Source organism: Rhinolophus ferrumequinum, chromosome 17 (genome assembly GCF_004115265.2).
Source record: "Rhinolophus ferrumequinum isolate MPI-CBG mRhiFer1 chromosome 17, mRhiFer1_v1.p, whole genome shotgun sequence".
Classification (NCBI taxonomy): domain Eukaryota; kingdom Metazoa; phylum Chordata; class Mammalia; order Chiroptera; family Rhinolophidae; genus Rhinolophus; species Rhinolophus ferrumequinum.
In genome coordinates this window covers 13841256-13856909 of record NC_046300.1, presented here as the reverse complement: position 1 = coordinate 13856909, position 15654 = coordinate 13841256, and the positions used below count along the sequence as shown (strand labels likewise).

General features: G+C 46.5%; 1 protein-coding gene across 1 annotated transcript in view; it reads right to left on the bottom strand.

Moving 5' to 3' along the window:
• Positions 1-15654, bottom strand: part of SCN10A (sodium voltage-gated channel alpha subunit 10) — a 98114-nt gene that overhangs the window by 17561 nt on the left and 64899 nt on the right. Inside the window, exons 16-21 of the mRNA XM_033133226.1 lie at positions 10309-10665; positions 8351-8797; positions 6871-7008; positions 5186-5309; positions 4026-4180; positions 748-921 (exon numbers count right to left, since the gene is read on the bottom strand). Of these exons, the coding sequence (XP_032989117.1) occupies positions 748-921; positions 4026-4180; positions 5186-5309; positions 6871-7008; positions 8351-8797; positions 10309-10665 (1395 nt within the window). The remainder of the gene's footprint in view (positions 1-747; positions 922-4025; positions 4181-5185; positions 5310-6870; positions 7009-8350; positions 8798-10308; positions 10666-15654) is intronic.

Sequence of the window (15654 nt, the reverse complement as noted above, 5' to 3'; positions counted from 1 at the left end):
GAATCACAAGTCTAATGTGTGGGAGGCACTTGGTAAGTCCCCTAATGCAGGGGTTAGTGGCCACAGGTCCGTGTGAGTCTGACACATGAGCTCCGGCTCATCACCTCTCCAAAGGGGCTCATTCTCCCTTTTAGCGCCACTGGGGAAAAGCCAGTGGTGTTAGCTCAATGGTTCTCAATCTTGGCTGCACATTGGACATTTCCAGGAGCTTTTGACAAAATACTGATACCTGGATCCCCCAGCCCCCCACCCCAGGACCAGAAAGATCCTAATCTCTGGGAATAGTAGTGTCTGTTCATTATATTTGTAAGAGTTGCCCAGGTGATTCTAGACTGCAGCCAGGGCTGAGAACCTCTGAGTCAGCGGGTGAGCAGATCTGTGCTGTGCAGCCCTCAGCTCCCTAAGTCCAGAAGCCCTGTCAGTGGATTTAAGGTCATAAGACCTTTCAGAGCCTCCTGTGCCATCTTGCTTCAGACGTAAAATACAGAGGACAGTAAGTGGTCTTTCTGGACGGAGGCCTAGGGACTGTGGGCTCACCTGAGGGTCATCACTGTGCCAGAATCATTCCTGCCCGGAGCTTACCGTTCACAGGTGTACAGAGCTAGTCTCAGATCCCTCGCTAAGTGCTCAAGACTTTTCTTTGGAGCAGCCCTTGACAGCCAGGCCTCCGAGCTTCCTTGCACAGCAGCAGTCAGCCGTCAGAGGTGAGGCCCGCTACACCCCACACGTGCCCACTAAGCCACTCACGTTCACAATGAGGAAGTCCAGCCAGCACCAGGCGTTGGTGAAGTAATTTTTGAAGCCGTAGGCCACCCACTTGAGCAGCATCTCGAACACAAAGATAAACGTGAACACCCTGTCGGTGTACTCCAGCAAGGACTTCACCTTGGGCTTCTGGTCAAGGTAATAGTCTTCAAAGGCCTGGAAGGGAGGGAGCAAAATGGCAGATTGTCTGGGCTCACAGAACTGGGGCCCAGTGATGGGGAGGGACGCCCAGCCCTGCCCTCAGCCCCAGGGAGAGTGCTGGTAACCAGCTTGCCTGTATTATTTCGTTTTTTCTGCTCTGGGGACGGAAGGTGGGATAGTGGACAAGGCAACCAGGCCTTCCTCAGAGCCAACGGGGACATGCAGCCCTGCTCAGACTTTGCAGGGGAACTGAACGCAAGTGAGAAAGGAAATCTTATTGAATTCGATTTTGGAAGTGAATCAAAGGGATGCTTTCTGCATCCCTTGGTTGAAAAATAAAAGCATCAAAGGATGTAGAGGCAGCTCACAAAAATGAAAGTAAGAATCGCCGATGAACTTCTGAAAAAGAATGCTCTATCTCGCTGGTAATCAAGGAAATGCAAATGAAAAGAAGATGCCATTTTTCTTTGAGCAGATTGGTGATGGTGAGAAAGAATAGGGAACCCCAGTGTTGCGGTGGGGAAGAGGTTAAGCCTCCTATGGGGGGGGGGTGGAAGGGGAGTGTAAACCAGTTCAGTCTTTTCAAAAGCCAATTTGGTAATACGACTCAAAGCTTTTAGAAACCCAGCAATTCTGCCTTCAAGAACGTATCCTAAGGACACTAGATGTTGTGGGTGTCCCACCCAGCTCCTGTTTTAGGGGCCAGTGTGCCCAACCCCCAGCTGCTGTGACTATTGGCTGCTAACAGCTCCTGAATGTCCCCATTTCCTGAGGACGTCCCTGGGCTGAAGGAACTGCCGCTACCTTAGGACGTTACCTGTCCCCTCTAGGGTCAGCTTGCAGCAGCCAGTGACTGACTGTGGAGTTCAAAGCCTTCAAGGTGGGATAGCTCTGTGGCGCCCTTTGTGCTAGAGATCCTATGGGATCAGGCTGAGGCTGGACTTCATCAGAACCCAGGTCTTCCTGGCTCCTTTCCCTGTTCTCTGTTGCTTCCCTCACAGGCTCCACCTCAGAGCGCACCCCTCACAAACTGCACCAGACTCCCTCCTTCCAGTTCTGCTTCTAACCGGATCAGACAGGAAACAAGCCAAGGTTTCCAAAGGCATATAACCACATAGGCTCTTCAACGCTTATTAGAAGCAAACATAGGAATTTCTTAAATCAGTTACAGCATACTCCTGGAATGGAATACATGGCCACCATTAAATGAGATACAAGGAGCACAGGTACTGAGAAAATTGACTGACTGAGAAATTACAGAACGCATAAGAATGGTTTCAGTTGTGTAATATTTGTGTGTTACATACATAAGAAAGATGGGAAGGAAGTGTACCAAATGTTTTCAAAGTGGGATTCTCTTTGAGTGATAGCAAAATAGGTGATATTTTTTCTTTGCATTTTCCCATAATTTTTAAGGGTTTTTTTTTTTTTTTTGCACTTTGTCAGATGAAAACTCATGCTATTTTTTTTTTTTAAAAGTACTCAAAGTAAAAGCATAAGGAAGACTAAATTTGGTGCCAGCCTGTTCAGTCCCTTGGGGAAGGAGAAGAGAAGAGCTGCTGGGGCAGGATCTGAGTTCCCTGCTGGGAGAGAGCGGGGAGAAGCTGGGGTATGTGGAAAAAGGGAGTAGAGAGAGAGGGAAAGAACAAGGGAGAGTGGAGAAGAGAAATGAGGAGAGAAGGCCCATGGCGGAAGACATGAGCCAACGAGGTAATGACAAAAGAACCTGGTCAACAGCAAATGTGGTTAATATTTTAAAGGAGGACAGAATGGAGGGAAGGGAGAAAACATGTATGAAGAAAGCACAGCCTCTTCTTTCCCTGAAATGTGGCCTCTGCACCCAGCACTGTACAGAGACTGCTATTCCAGGTGGACAGTCACTACCCTGTGCCAGGGCAATAGGCACCTTCAGATGCTGCCACTCTCTCTCCACTCGCTCAAGATGGCAGACCAGCCCTGGCTGTGAACCTTTCTTCTTCCTCAGCTTAGTATCTCTGGCGGATTGATTTTCCTCTCACTTCTCAGATCAGGTCTTCTCATCTGCCTTTGTTCTTCCCTAAGGCTAAAGCTACAACACTGAGTGATTCTGGCACCCTTCCTGGGAAACCTGGCACTTAAGTGGGTGCCCAGACACTCAGTAGAATGTTTTCGGGAGTAAATGACACAGGAGGAGCAAGACAAGTGAAAATACTTGGAGCCATGAGCCAGGAGAATGGGCTCCGGTCCTCCCTTTAACGGGCTGGGACCCCAGGCCAGCCCCTTCATGTCTTTGGGCTATGACTTCCTCATGCATAGAATGGGGACAACTGGGCATGAGTCCCTTCCTGTGTTGATGTCTACCTTGGTCCATTGGGAGGGTTTGTTGAGAATGTGGAGTGACCCTGAGCCACAGTACACAGAGAAGCATCCTTTCTTGTCCTACAAAGCTGCGGATTCAACAAGGGGCTTAGAAAGTGTCTCCTGACTCAGAATCTCTTTTCCTGCAAGGACTTGTTATTCAAAGTGTGAACCCGAAGCTTCAGTATCACCTGGGAGCTTGTTGGAAATGCAAATTCTCAGGCCCCAACCCAGATCTACTGAATTAGAAACTGCATTTTAACAAGCTCCTCAGGTGATTAAAGTATGAGAAGTGCCGTTGCTAATGATTTGCTGTGAGCTTTGAATGAGTAATGGTAGTATTTGTTAAGCTGCTTGATAACACAAGGAAGGATGATGGCCTTCAAAGAAGGCCAGTGTGTTTGGGAGGTCAGAGGGTGGCAGGTCAAGGGCTTTGGGGTCAAATGAGAACAAAGTTAGGTTTTGCTACTGACAGGCTGGGTAAACTTGGACAAGCCCTTTTACTCCTTGGAGTGTCCGTTTCCCCGCCTAGAAAGTGGGATGCAACACTAACTCTCAAATACCTGCAGCCAGGTTTAGCAGGCCATGGCATGGGCACTGGAAGCACCTACCATGCCCTGCTGCTAACAGGAGCCCACGTGCTGGCCTGCAGCTCTTTCCAACCACAGGTTGGGGATTTTCATCCCAAGAGTCAAGGGAACCCACCAAGGCAGCTCCAGGGCCTTTGGATTGTGGGAGACCCCACGTGAGGGCACTGGGGCAGGGACGCCGCATCCCCTTACCAGGGACCCGCTGCTGAGCAGGATCATGAAGATGATGAAGCTCTCAAACCAGCTGTGCTCCACGATGCGGTAGCAGGTCTTGCGCACCTGCCAGCCCATGGCCCATGGAGACTTGGTGGTATTCACTTTGCAGCAGGGACAGCGGCGCATGCAGCCTGTGGGAAGAGGTGACCGATGGTGAGTGATGTTCCACTGGGAAAGGGGGCGCATTTTTGCTCCAGCCTGGCCGGGGGAGCACTCTGCTGGGAAAACCACTTGCCACCCCTTTGGAAAGAATTCTTTCCTGGAATATGAGAGAAGCGGGGTCTCAATGCTGCCTTCAGGTGTTCCTCTCCACCATGGGTCTCGCCCACTCTCATCTCCTCCTCAACCATCTTCCTTCTTACAGATGATACCAGTGGTCCCTGTCCTTATGTCCACCCATCTCTAGAAGGCCTGACATGCCATGCGGCCAGGGCCTGGTTGGTGGTGTCTGAGGGGCTAAACCCTGAGCCTGTGCTGAACTGAGGGGCCACCACATGCCTGGGATGGGACCTGGGTCCAGCCCAGCCCAGGGTCATGTGGAACTGGAAACTGGAAGTGTTTGGATTTTTAAACAAAAATTTAATGTTATTATTAAGGCCACAATTTCATAGTATGAACCATATGTTTATTCATTTATTGCACAAATATTTATTGAGAACATAATGTACCTCACTGTTCTAAATATTGAGGAGAAAGAAGAGTAAGATGCAGTTTCTGCCTTCAAGAGTTACACAAAAGATTGAAGGATCCGGACACGTCGTGGCCCTCCCCTGGGTCCTTTCTGTCCCAAATCAAGAGCATTGACAGTAGTGACTTCTCTCTCTTCAACCTCAGGAACCTGGTTTATTACTGAGTGAGGTGTTTTCAAGGGTGATGAGGTGGGCACAGCATCTGTCCATCACGTCTGACATGGCATGAGATGCAGATCTCACCACTAGGCTGCTGAGAGTTGTGGCATTTGGGTTTGATGCTGGTCCTCAAGCGAGGGAGTGAGGCAGCGAGGAACCATGTTTGTCTCTCTCCTGTAGACCCCAGGCCAGGGCCCTGGGCACAGAGGAGCCCAGATGAGTGTTTATGGAACCAGATTCTGGCCCTAATTAATGTCAGTGTGAGAAGGCCTGTGGCCACCACGTTACCTTCTGTGAAGCAGTCATCTGGTTCGTCAAGGTCATCCGCCAGCTCAGGAATTTTCCTCAGGATCTCCTCAGGATCCAGACAGTCCACCGTGCTGCCCTCTGAGGAGCTTGTGTCACGCACGCCCTGCAGGGCAGAAGCCCAGGGCAGTGAACCCAGCTCTCTGAGGGGCCCAGTGAATCTGCACACGGTCACTGCAGGTCCGACTGGCCAAGAGCTCCAAGATGCAGGGAGAGCCCCTCAGGGCTGGCCCTGCCATGGCCTCCCACATGTATTCAGTGCTTCTCCAGCTGAGGCTCAGAGTGGTGATGCTCTCTGTGGAGCCCCAGAGGTTTAGCTATGCGAGGCTTTAAACCTCCAGACCCCTGATGGAGTGCTGGCGATGGCCCGAGACACCGTAATTACACCCATAAAGACTCTGAGCATTCACTCGGCTTGAATATTTAATCATGGAGCAATGCTGCAGGGGCGCGGCTGCCCTCCTGGCAGCTCCAGCCCTGTAATGTCTCCAGATGAATTCAATTAGGAGCTGAAGCTGCTTTCCTATTAGTAAACCTGATAGCTTGGCTAATGGACCCAAATGGTAGGTTGCATCCCCATCTGTCATTGTCAGGCCCCTCCCTGCCTGGCCAGGGTCATGGACAAAAACAAAACAAAACAAAACCCCCAAACCAAACAAAGCCAATACCTAACAGTTTTGTATTGAAACAGGAGTAGAGAAAACTAGCCAGGGGCGTCCTTAGGAAGCTCAGCAGAAAACAAGACATCCACATGTAGAAGGTGGCGATCCTCATCTAGCTGGAACCAGGTGGCTTGTGTTCACCCAGGGCTCCCAGCTCCCATCTCAGCCCACCTTCTGTGGTCAGCCCTGCCCAGGGGCACACAGCCAGTGGCGACATTCCTGAAGCTGAAGGGCTCGATTACTTTGGGGACGAATGATGTCTTCCTTATCTTTCCCTAGCCCAGTGCCTGTCACAGCGTCAGCACTCATTGGCTATGTGTCAAATTATATTCCTGATTTTAATAAAGACGCTACATCTTTACAGATGCCTCTTTTCCTATAGCCTGTTTTCTTCAGAGATTTGTAATGAAACCACCAAGTTTATTTTTACCTTTTCTGAGACATTCCTAAACTCAGGTTCTTCTTCCTGCTCAGTCTGCGTAAGGCTGTCAGTACACTTCTCAGTACAGACAGCCTTTTCAGAGCACTGGAATGTTTTTGGCTAGAGAGTCAGGTGTGGACAAAAGAAAGCGGGGGTGGGGAGTCACAGGGAAGACTTTCACCCACGAGCAAGTCTGACTTTTATCTGCTGGCTCAGAAAGAGATTAAACGTTCTCTATGCGTTGTCTTTTGTTTCCTTTTTCCTTGGCTGTCATTTTCTGGGCACTTATTCCATTTCAGGCAGAAGCTAAACATTTGACAAGCAGCATCTCATTTAAGTTTCCAAAGAATCCTACCAACTAGGCATTACCATTCAGTTTTATACATGAAGTCACAGAGGCTCAGAGAGATTGAGCAACTGCTCCTGGGTCCCGCCAGCTTGGGGAGCCTCACTCTTGGTGCTGAAATCATGCTGATTGGCCCAGGGGTTAGGAGGGACTTTAGTCTCAGGATGTGACATGAGGTTCTGCGGTTGCGGCGTGCAGTCTGGAATACCCCACCTCTCCAGGAAGCTCACATACCTACCTCGGCAGGGGCCTGAGTAGCAGCCTTGTCTTTCCAATTCTCACCCAGGTATGGAGCCAGGTCCTCAGAGGACCTTCCAGAACATGGGCTCCTGGGTACCAGGGGGTCCTCACACCTTCTGACTTGCTGCATCTGCTCCTGTTAGAGAAAGAGGGTCCCAATTAGGTACCTGTGCCCACCCTCAGCCAACCACTTCTAAATTTGAAGAGATCTTACACCTCACAGTCTGCCAGGACTAAGGACCTAATATACGCAACTAACATACATACACGTACATATATACACTTGTGTGAAGTGAGTGTGCAACTCTAAGCCTGGTAGATCTGTTAGAAGCTGTGTGACCTTAGGCATGTTATTTAACCTCTTTGATCTTCATTTTTCCCATCTGCAGAATTGAGAAGGCAAGATCTACTTCATTCAGTTATTTTTATGACTAAATATATTAATGCTTAGAAAACACTTAGCATGAAGTGCGTGGCTCAGGAGATGTTAGCCATGACCATAATCACTTGTCCAGATGTCAGGGGGGTAGCGGACGTGGCCATCTGGAGTCCCCCAAGAACCCCAAAGTGACTGAAAATACCTCTGAGTGGAGACAGCCATCACAGAGTTCACATCCTTTACTCTGGGGATGGTGACGCCCTACCCTTGGCTGTCACCCAGACACAGACATGTAAAATATGGCAGCTGATAACAGCAGCTGCTGGAACACAGGAAAAGTGACAGCTGCAGGGGAAGAAGGCTATGGAGGAGCTAGACTCAAAGCACAGCTGTCTAAGGCCACTTAGTGGCCTGGCCAGCAGCCCTGCGGGTCCCTGGGCCCCAAAGGATCCCTGCCTTCCCGTATTGTGCAGACGTGCATGCCCCCAGTCATTGGGAAGAGGTTAACGAGGGTTGATACATCAGCTTAAAGTATAGGGAATTGTGCAAAGTATTTAAAAATATATATTAACAAAAGGCTGCAATGTGCTTTAAATTCTTTGGTGCCAAAAGGAACAAATGTCATTTCCCTGTGACATCCCTTGTCGGTGGGAAAAGCTGAATAAATGAGTCATAATGATTAGGACTCCTCAGGCTTCTGGTGAAGATTAGAGGAGTTTGCTCTAGGACAACATCCTGTTCTTAGAGAAATCTCATTAGCATCTCATGCACAGAGCCTGGGTTTGGCGGAGCAAAGAGGGCAGTGGTATGAAAGACAATCCCAAGGACCTCCACGTGGCCTGGGGCTCAAGGCTGCCCCTGTTCCCTGCTTGCCTGGGGAATTCTGACTCAAATGCCACCTTCTCCGGAAAGCCGGGCATGGCTTTTACTTCTTATATCAAGGGTTCGCCTACCTAGCTTGCCCAGGGCTCCTCAAGGCTGTGCCACCCCTGATTTTGGAAAATCTCTTCATCGTACTTTCCCTTTCCCCTCCTTCCTATCGTTCCCAGCTTGAGGCCCCTCCCTGCTCCCTGGGGCTGTCCCGTGGGAGGACTCTCACCTGCCTGGGGGGGATCACTTCCTGTGGCGAGCTCCGAACATCCTCCTCCTCGTCACCCTCCCACTCATCGAGGTCAGACTCCCCCTCGGCAATGGGCACCGAGACCCACACGTGAGGATTGGTGATGAAGTCACTCTGGTCCTCGCTGGGGCCTCTGGGAACCGATGGCCCTCCAGAGCTTGCCATGGCCGGGTCGGCAGCAATGTGGTTCTCGGTTTTGGAGCTGGAGAGTGGGATTTTCACTGCCAGTTGGGGCTCCACCTTGGTCCGGGGGAGCAGGCAGGGCCTGTGGAAGTAGCTGCGCAGGGCCCTCATGGTGCGATGGGCAAATGCCTGGATCCGTGCCAGGGCGACCTGCAGGTTGTTCATCTCCCCATCGTCCTCTGGGACGGTGAGGTTGTCGGCACTGAAAGAGTTCAGCAGCAGGGCAATGAACAGGTTGAGCACCTGAAGAGAGAAGCGTGGAAGAGAAGAGCGCTCAATCAGGAGCGGAGCCCATCCATGGCGCCCCAGGTCGGCAGCTGGATGGCAGGACAGCCACAGCCGGGCCTCTCCAGGCCCTCCCAGGATGCTTTCCCTGTTGGGGGAATGGACCTTCTGAGGGGAGTCTCGGGGACGTCCCAAGTGACCTGCCTCGTGGGGACAAAGTTTGAAGTACATTCTGCACTACAGAAGAGGGTCACCCCTGTTGAGCAAAAGGATATTCTGTGACAACAGTGAGGACAAGCATGGGTCTGCCCTGGGAACACCCTCATCTGCCAAAGCCCTGGGTTCTAGTCCTCACTCTGGAATCCTGGGCACATCTCCTCATGTTCTTTACCTGTCAGCACGGAGTGGGGACTCTCTACCTTTCATGGTGATTGAAGAGGAAATGACATATGGGATGTAAAAATGTGCAGAGAGGCAAACCTCCTGCCTGAGAGTTTGGGGCCCCTGTGGCCCTGCAGGGATGTGGAGCTCAGCCTGGAAGAAAGGAATTTCAGCCAGCCCCTCACTCGGGGATGCAGGATGTGGGCGGAAGGCATCTAGCTCAGGGACCCAGGTGGGAAAGCCTTTGAAGAGTGTAGATGTATTAGTTTAGCTTTCTGTTGTCTGTAAAATTCTTACAGGAAAGAATCCAAGTTGGTTGACTTCCAGAGCAATAAGAAACGGGTTCCTGGAAGTCCACCTTCCCCTTCCAGCCAGCCAGTGCTGTGAGAGCAAGGACACCCAGAACTAGAGTGGATGGAGACAAGCTGAGGGCGAGGAGCCAGGCTGGGACAGAGAAGGGGTACTAGGGCCCGATGGCAGGAAGGCCTTCAGAAGGGCTCCCCTCAAACCTGACGGCAGATTTTGTTGTTGTCACTGTGATGTTGGATATTGCCCACGATCCAGCTTCCCTGTGTCATCATGGCCATCGTGCCCACCCCTGCTCCTAGCTAGGACCTGTGCAGCTTTGAGAAATCAGTCAGCTTTTATTCCCCTGAAGAAAAATATTTTCTGAAACTCCCTGGAGTGGGGAAGGGAATTTTTCCTTCAACTACTAACAACTATCATTTATTGAGTTCCTGGCATAGCCCAGACACTGCACTAGGCAATTTGCATATATCATCTCCTGTAATTTAATTCTCCCAGTTATCCCTATGAGCAAGCACTATTTTCTTGATTTTCAGGAAATTAGAGCTCAGGGAGATTGTCTCCTGTGCTGGGTCAGCCAGCTTTACGAGCGGTGGAGCTGGGATTCTAAACCAGGTCTTTCCTTCTTTACCATATGTGCTCATTCCTGCCATTCAGGCTGCCCCCCCAGGAGACAGTTCTTAAAATGTATCCCCCATGACTTTGCAAAATTTCAAGGCTTTTTAATGCAGGAGGTCCAATAGGGGCCTCCTAAAAATGTGCATGTCAAAGCTTTTCAGGGTAAGCTGACCGGCTCCTCTGTTGCCCAGGAGACCGTGCCCCAGTGGGGGCTCTGCACTTACCACCAGATTCCCCAACACCATCACTGTCAAGAAAAGGATGAGGCATATGGATTTCTGGCCGACTTGCATGCAGGCCCACATGTTCTCAATCCACTCCCCACAGAGGATCCGGAAGACGATGAGGAAGGAATGGAAGAAGTCATACATGTGCCAGCGTGGCAGTTCTTCACACGAGGAGTTACTTTGCCGTTGGCTGCAGTAATTTTCTCCGAGGAGCTGCTTGCCAACCAGAGCGAAGATAAAGACAATGATGGCCAGGATCATGGTGAGGTTCCCCAGCGCCCCGACCGAGTTTCCGATGATCTTGATGAGGGTATTTAAGGTTGGCCAGGACTTGGCCAGCTTGAGAACCCGCAGCTGCCGAGAAAGAGATTGGGTCAGGTTCTGGTAGCTGTTCTCATCACCTTTCATCTCCAGTCTTGGCTGAAAACCAAAGGCCTGGGAAAAGCCCAAGGGGCTCATCCCATTCAGATGGGGTGCTCCCAGGAAGGTGCTTTCAGAGACCTTCCCTCCTATGTCATCAGCTACTCAAAAACACGCTCAGTCTCGGTGGTCCCACATATCATTGTGCTTCACTGACTGTGGCAAAGTCTGGGGTCTTATACTGGGGTGGGGGCCTTACCATAGGTACGCTGGTCTATAGCCACAGGCCTCCTGAGTGTAGGCCTGTTCCGTGAGGGTGGAGTAGGGTATGATGGAGCTCACAAATGAACGAGAACAGCCCACTTTTGACCTGAAGAGAGGCTAGCCTCCTGCATTGGAGAGGTCCTGGCTAACCATCTCCCTTAAGGCATTTCTCATCTTGCGGCCATGGACGTCTGATGCCCCCACCAGCTCTGAAATGGTGAGTAGCTATGATTTCATGGACCCAGCATTAATTGACCCATATATGCATTTAATTGACCACCGTATTGAATGCCAGCCACACATGTGCATGGCACTGTGCTAGCCTGGGAGGTGTGTGCAGCAAGCTCCTGTCCTCATGGACCTAATGGTTTAGTGAGATACAAGGCAAAGACCCCCAAAGTCTTCATAGCACACCCAAATGTGCTAAGACCCACAAGACAGCAGAAGCACCATGTATAAGGATGTATACATGTTTTAAAAATACATTAGTGTGGTTCACTAATTTGTTAGAAAGAAAGAGCTGGGCTCAGCTGGCATGTATTTCTGGAGCACACCAAGAGCCAGGCTCTGGATCAACTGCTAGGACGCAGTATAGAACAGAGCAGTGCAGCAAGTTTTATCACTCACACAGCAGTAAGTCCCAAGGGAGGTGCTTTAATCCTCTTATATGGGAAGTTCCACATCTACTTCTCTTAGACCCAATCTGGAAGTTATTTTCCTCATACTGGAAACAGAGCTTCAAACACCAATTCTGTGGACTGGACATAGAGGCAGCAGATAAACACTACTAAAAACTGAGTGTTGGTAACTATTAGGTTGGTGCAAAAGTAACTGTGGTTTAAAAGGTTAAAAATAATTGCTAAAACCACAATTACTTTTGCACCAACCTAATAGGTGGAGCCCTTTTGTGGGGGGTATTGGGAGAATGCAAAATGTCCTTAGCAAATGATTGATGTTTCCATTCTCACAATAAACTCTGGATAAGAACAAAAGCAAAGAAGGCTGGAGTAGGTCCCTAAAACAGGGTGACAGCCACCCAACACAGCACAGTGTCTGTGGGGCCTGACAAGGAGGGACACATGGGCAAGGAGACCAGGCGTTGACTCTTGCCTCAACCACACCTGGCTAATGGTTTCCACTGGTTCCTTAGTTAGTTGGGGTTATGTATGTGTGTGATGAGAGTTTAGAAATTAATACAGTTGACCCTTGAACAACATGAGGGTTAGAGGCACCAACCTTCTATGCAATTGAAAATACACATAACTTTTGACGCCCCTGAAACTTAACTACTGATATCCTACTGTTGACTGGAAGCCTTACCAATCACATAAATACTCCATTAACACATATATTTTGTACGTTATATGTATTATATACTATATTCTTAGAACAAAGTAAAACTAGATAAAGAAAATATCATTAAGAAAATCATAAGAGAAAATATATTTACAGCATTTATCGAAAAAAGTTCTTACATATGTGGACCCACACAGTTCAAACCCGTGTTGTTCAAGGGTCAAGTGTATTAGAATCCCCTTAGATAGAAGTTTGTTGCCATAATTAAGATTGTACTAAACTAAGCAAATGGTATATAATTCTCGTTATAAGACATGAATTGAGTCATCTTCTATTAATTTTTTTGTTGTCTTTATGAAGGACAGGAAAACAGAATTCTTCCACTTGCTAGTCTAGAGATATCTGGGGCTTGGGGACCCCTACTGTTAGCCAGTCAGTCAACAAACATTTACAGAGTGTCTGCTGCTGAATTGTAGTGCTGCCAAACAACCTGGCTGGCTCCTGCTGATACCTAGAATGAATGGTCCAGGAGAGCAGCCCACCTGCATCCATGTTCCCTTTGACCCTCATCTCCACTCCTATCCAATTGCTCTCTGTAGTCTTTGCCCAGCATAGCATTACATCAAAAGAATTACTTCATATTATCATAGAAAATTTATAGACTATTGCTTTTAGTACCTGCTGAATATTCCTTCATGTTTAATTAACCATTTCTCTAGTTAATCTCATAATTAATACAAAATTTTCTATTTAGGGGGAAAGACACTGGAAGGAAATAAACCAAGTTGGTAACAGAGATGTATTTGTATAGAAACATATGCAAATATTGTAGGTAGTTGAGGTCATGTTATTGGGTTCTGGCTGACGGAATGGAGATGGAGCCAGAAGTAATATACACTCTTTTCAGACACAGCCATAAAACACCATGCACTTTCTCTTCCCTTTCCATGGCTGCCATAGAGGCGAACCATTGAAGATAGTGAATCAAAACATCCTGGATCCCTGAGTCACTATTAGGAGCAGACACTCCCAGAAGAGCTTTCCAGCCAGCAAGGAATGTCCTGTGAAACATAGACCTCAACCACATTAACTCACATATTTAGAGATAGTCACTGTAATTGGTTGTAGGTATCTTGAGTAATGTAAAAACTGGTACATTGAAAAAAGGTGTCAAAAAAGGAAAAAAGAAGAAAGGTGTTACCATTTCAAAAATGTCAAATGTGTGGCACTGGCTTGGTGAGCAGGTGGTAAACAATGAGGAAACTGGTATAAGAAGGCTTGGAAAATGTTGATCTGTGTTGCCGGGCTTGCATCATACTCAGACATGAGTGAGGAATAAATCTTTATGGATTAAGATGTTGAGTTTGGGGATTATTTATACAACAGCTAGAATTATTGTTAATTACATCATATAGCTTTTTAAAAACAAGAAAATTAAAATGCTTAACACAATAGTAAGTTGGGAAGGGTAACAAATGAAAATTGGTCTTGGAGGAAGGTAAAGATTTTAGCTTTTTACTTTGATTACGTTAACTGCTCATGCTATAACTTCTAAGGTAACCACTCAGAATGAAAATGAGTATTTAGGTTTCAAACCAATAAAGGGGAAAATGGAACACGGGAAAATAAACAATTCAAAATAAATCAAGAAGTTGGGGGCGGGAGATGGAGGAGGGAGAGAGAACGCAAACATACTTGAGCAGGTGAAGCAAATAAAAAACCCCAAATATAATGACAGACCCATAGAAAAATATATCAATATTTACCAGATAAGTGGACTACATACTTTCGTTAAAAGACAAAGACTGGATTGTCAGAACTAAATGAGAATCTAAAATTTGACTATGCTATTTTTGAGAGACATATTAAAAAACCCTAAGGATACACAAAGGCTAGAAGTAAAAAGATGGCTAAAGATATAAAAGGCAAATTCTAAACCAAACCAAATTCTAACACCAGGCAAGGAGATTTTTAAGGCAGAAAGCATTTCCAGGGATAAAGAAGGTCAACTCTCAACGATAAAGTTTCACTTTACTGGGAAGATATAACAACTTAAAATATGTATGCATTTAATAACACAGTCTCAAGACAGAACCATACGGAAAAATAAACCATGCCATAATCATAGTGGGAGATATTTTTATACACCACTCTCGCAGTAATTGCTAGAACAAGCAGACAAAAATAAGCAAGGATGTAGAATATTTGGACCACACAAAGAACTTTCTGTACTCAATGGATTATGCAGAATATTGCAGCCTACAACTGCAGAAGACAGATTCTTTTCAAGTGCATAAGGAACACTTTCAATACACTGAGCCAAAGGAAATTATCAATAAATTTCAAAGCATTAAAATCATACAGTGTATGTTCTTGAACTATAATACTATTAAGCTAGAAGTCAATGGCATGAAGATAACTAGAAAGACCACACGTTTCGAAATTAAGAACCATGCATCTAATTAAACTTAGGGTCAAAGAATAATTCAAATTTGAAATTAGAAAATATTTAGAACTAAGCCATAGGAAAAGTCTACATATAAAAGCAGTTCTTGGATGGAAGTTGAAGTCTTAAATAAATATATTGGATAAGAAAATAGATTAAAAATTCCATTTTAGGAAGTTAGAAAAGAATAAAATATGTAGAACAAAGGATGTAATTAAGATAAGATGCAGGGTTAATAGAAACAGAAAACATCAATGAAGTAGAGAGGATCAACAAGCTAAAAGCTGGTTCTTTGAAAAGACTAATTAAATTGATGATCTTTGACAAGACTAATGAAAAAAGATGAGAGAAAGCACAAATCACTATTTTCTAGAAAAGAAAAAGGTGACATAAGTAAGGTGATATAGAAAATTCTTAAAAGATAACAGCATAGCATATATAACTTTGTGCAATAAACTTGAAAATTTAGATAAGAAGGAAAATTTTTAGAAAAATGTAACTTACCAAAACCAATTTGAGAAATAGAGAACATGACTAGTTCCACAGCCATTAAGAAAATAATGAAAAAATGTTGACCTCCAGATGGCTTCATTAGTGAATTTTACCAAACCTATAAGGAACAAATAATTCTGTCCTTACCCAAAGTTTGGGTGTAGAAGAAGAGAAATATTCTTCACTTCTTTTTATGGAGAGTACCATAACTTGGCAACTAGCATACTAAAAATTGGCAACAAAAATGCAAATAAGGAAAATTATAGGCCAAATATTACTCATCAATATGGACATAAAATTTTTAAGCAAATTCTTAGCAAGCTGAATCTTCCAATGTACAAAAACTGTATCATGATCAAAATGGGTTTTCCTCAGTAATGCAAAGTTGGCTTAACATTAGAAAATCAATTAATATAACTCATTACTTTAATAGATTAAAGGAGAAAAATCTTGTGATTATCTTTACACATGCAGAGCAACTGTCT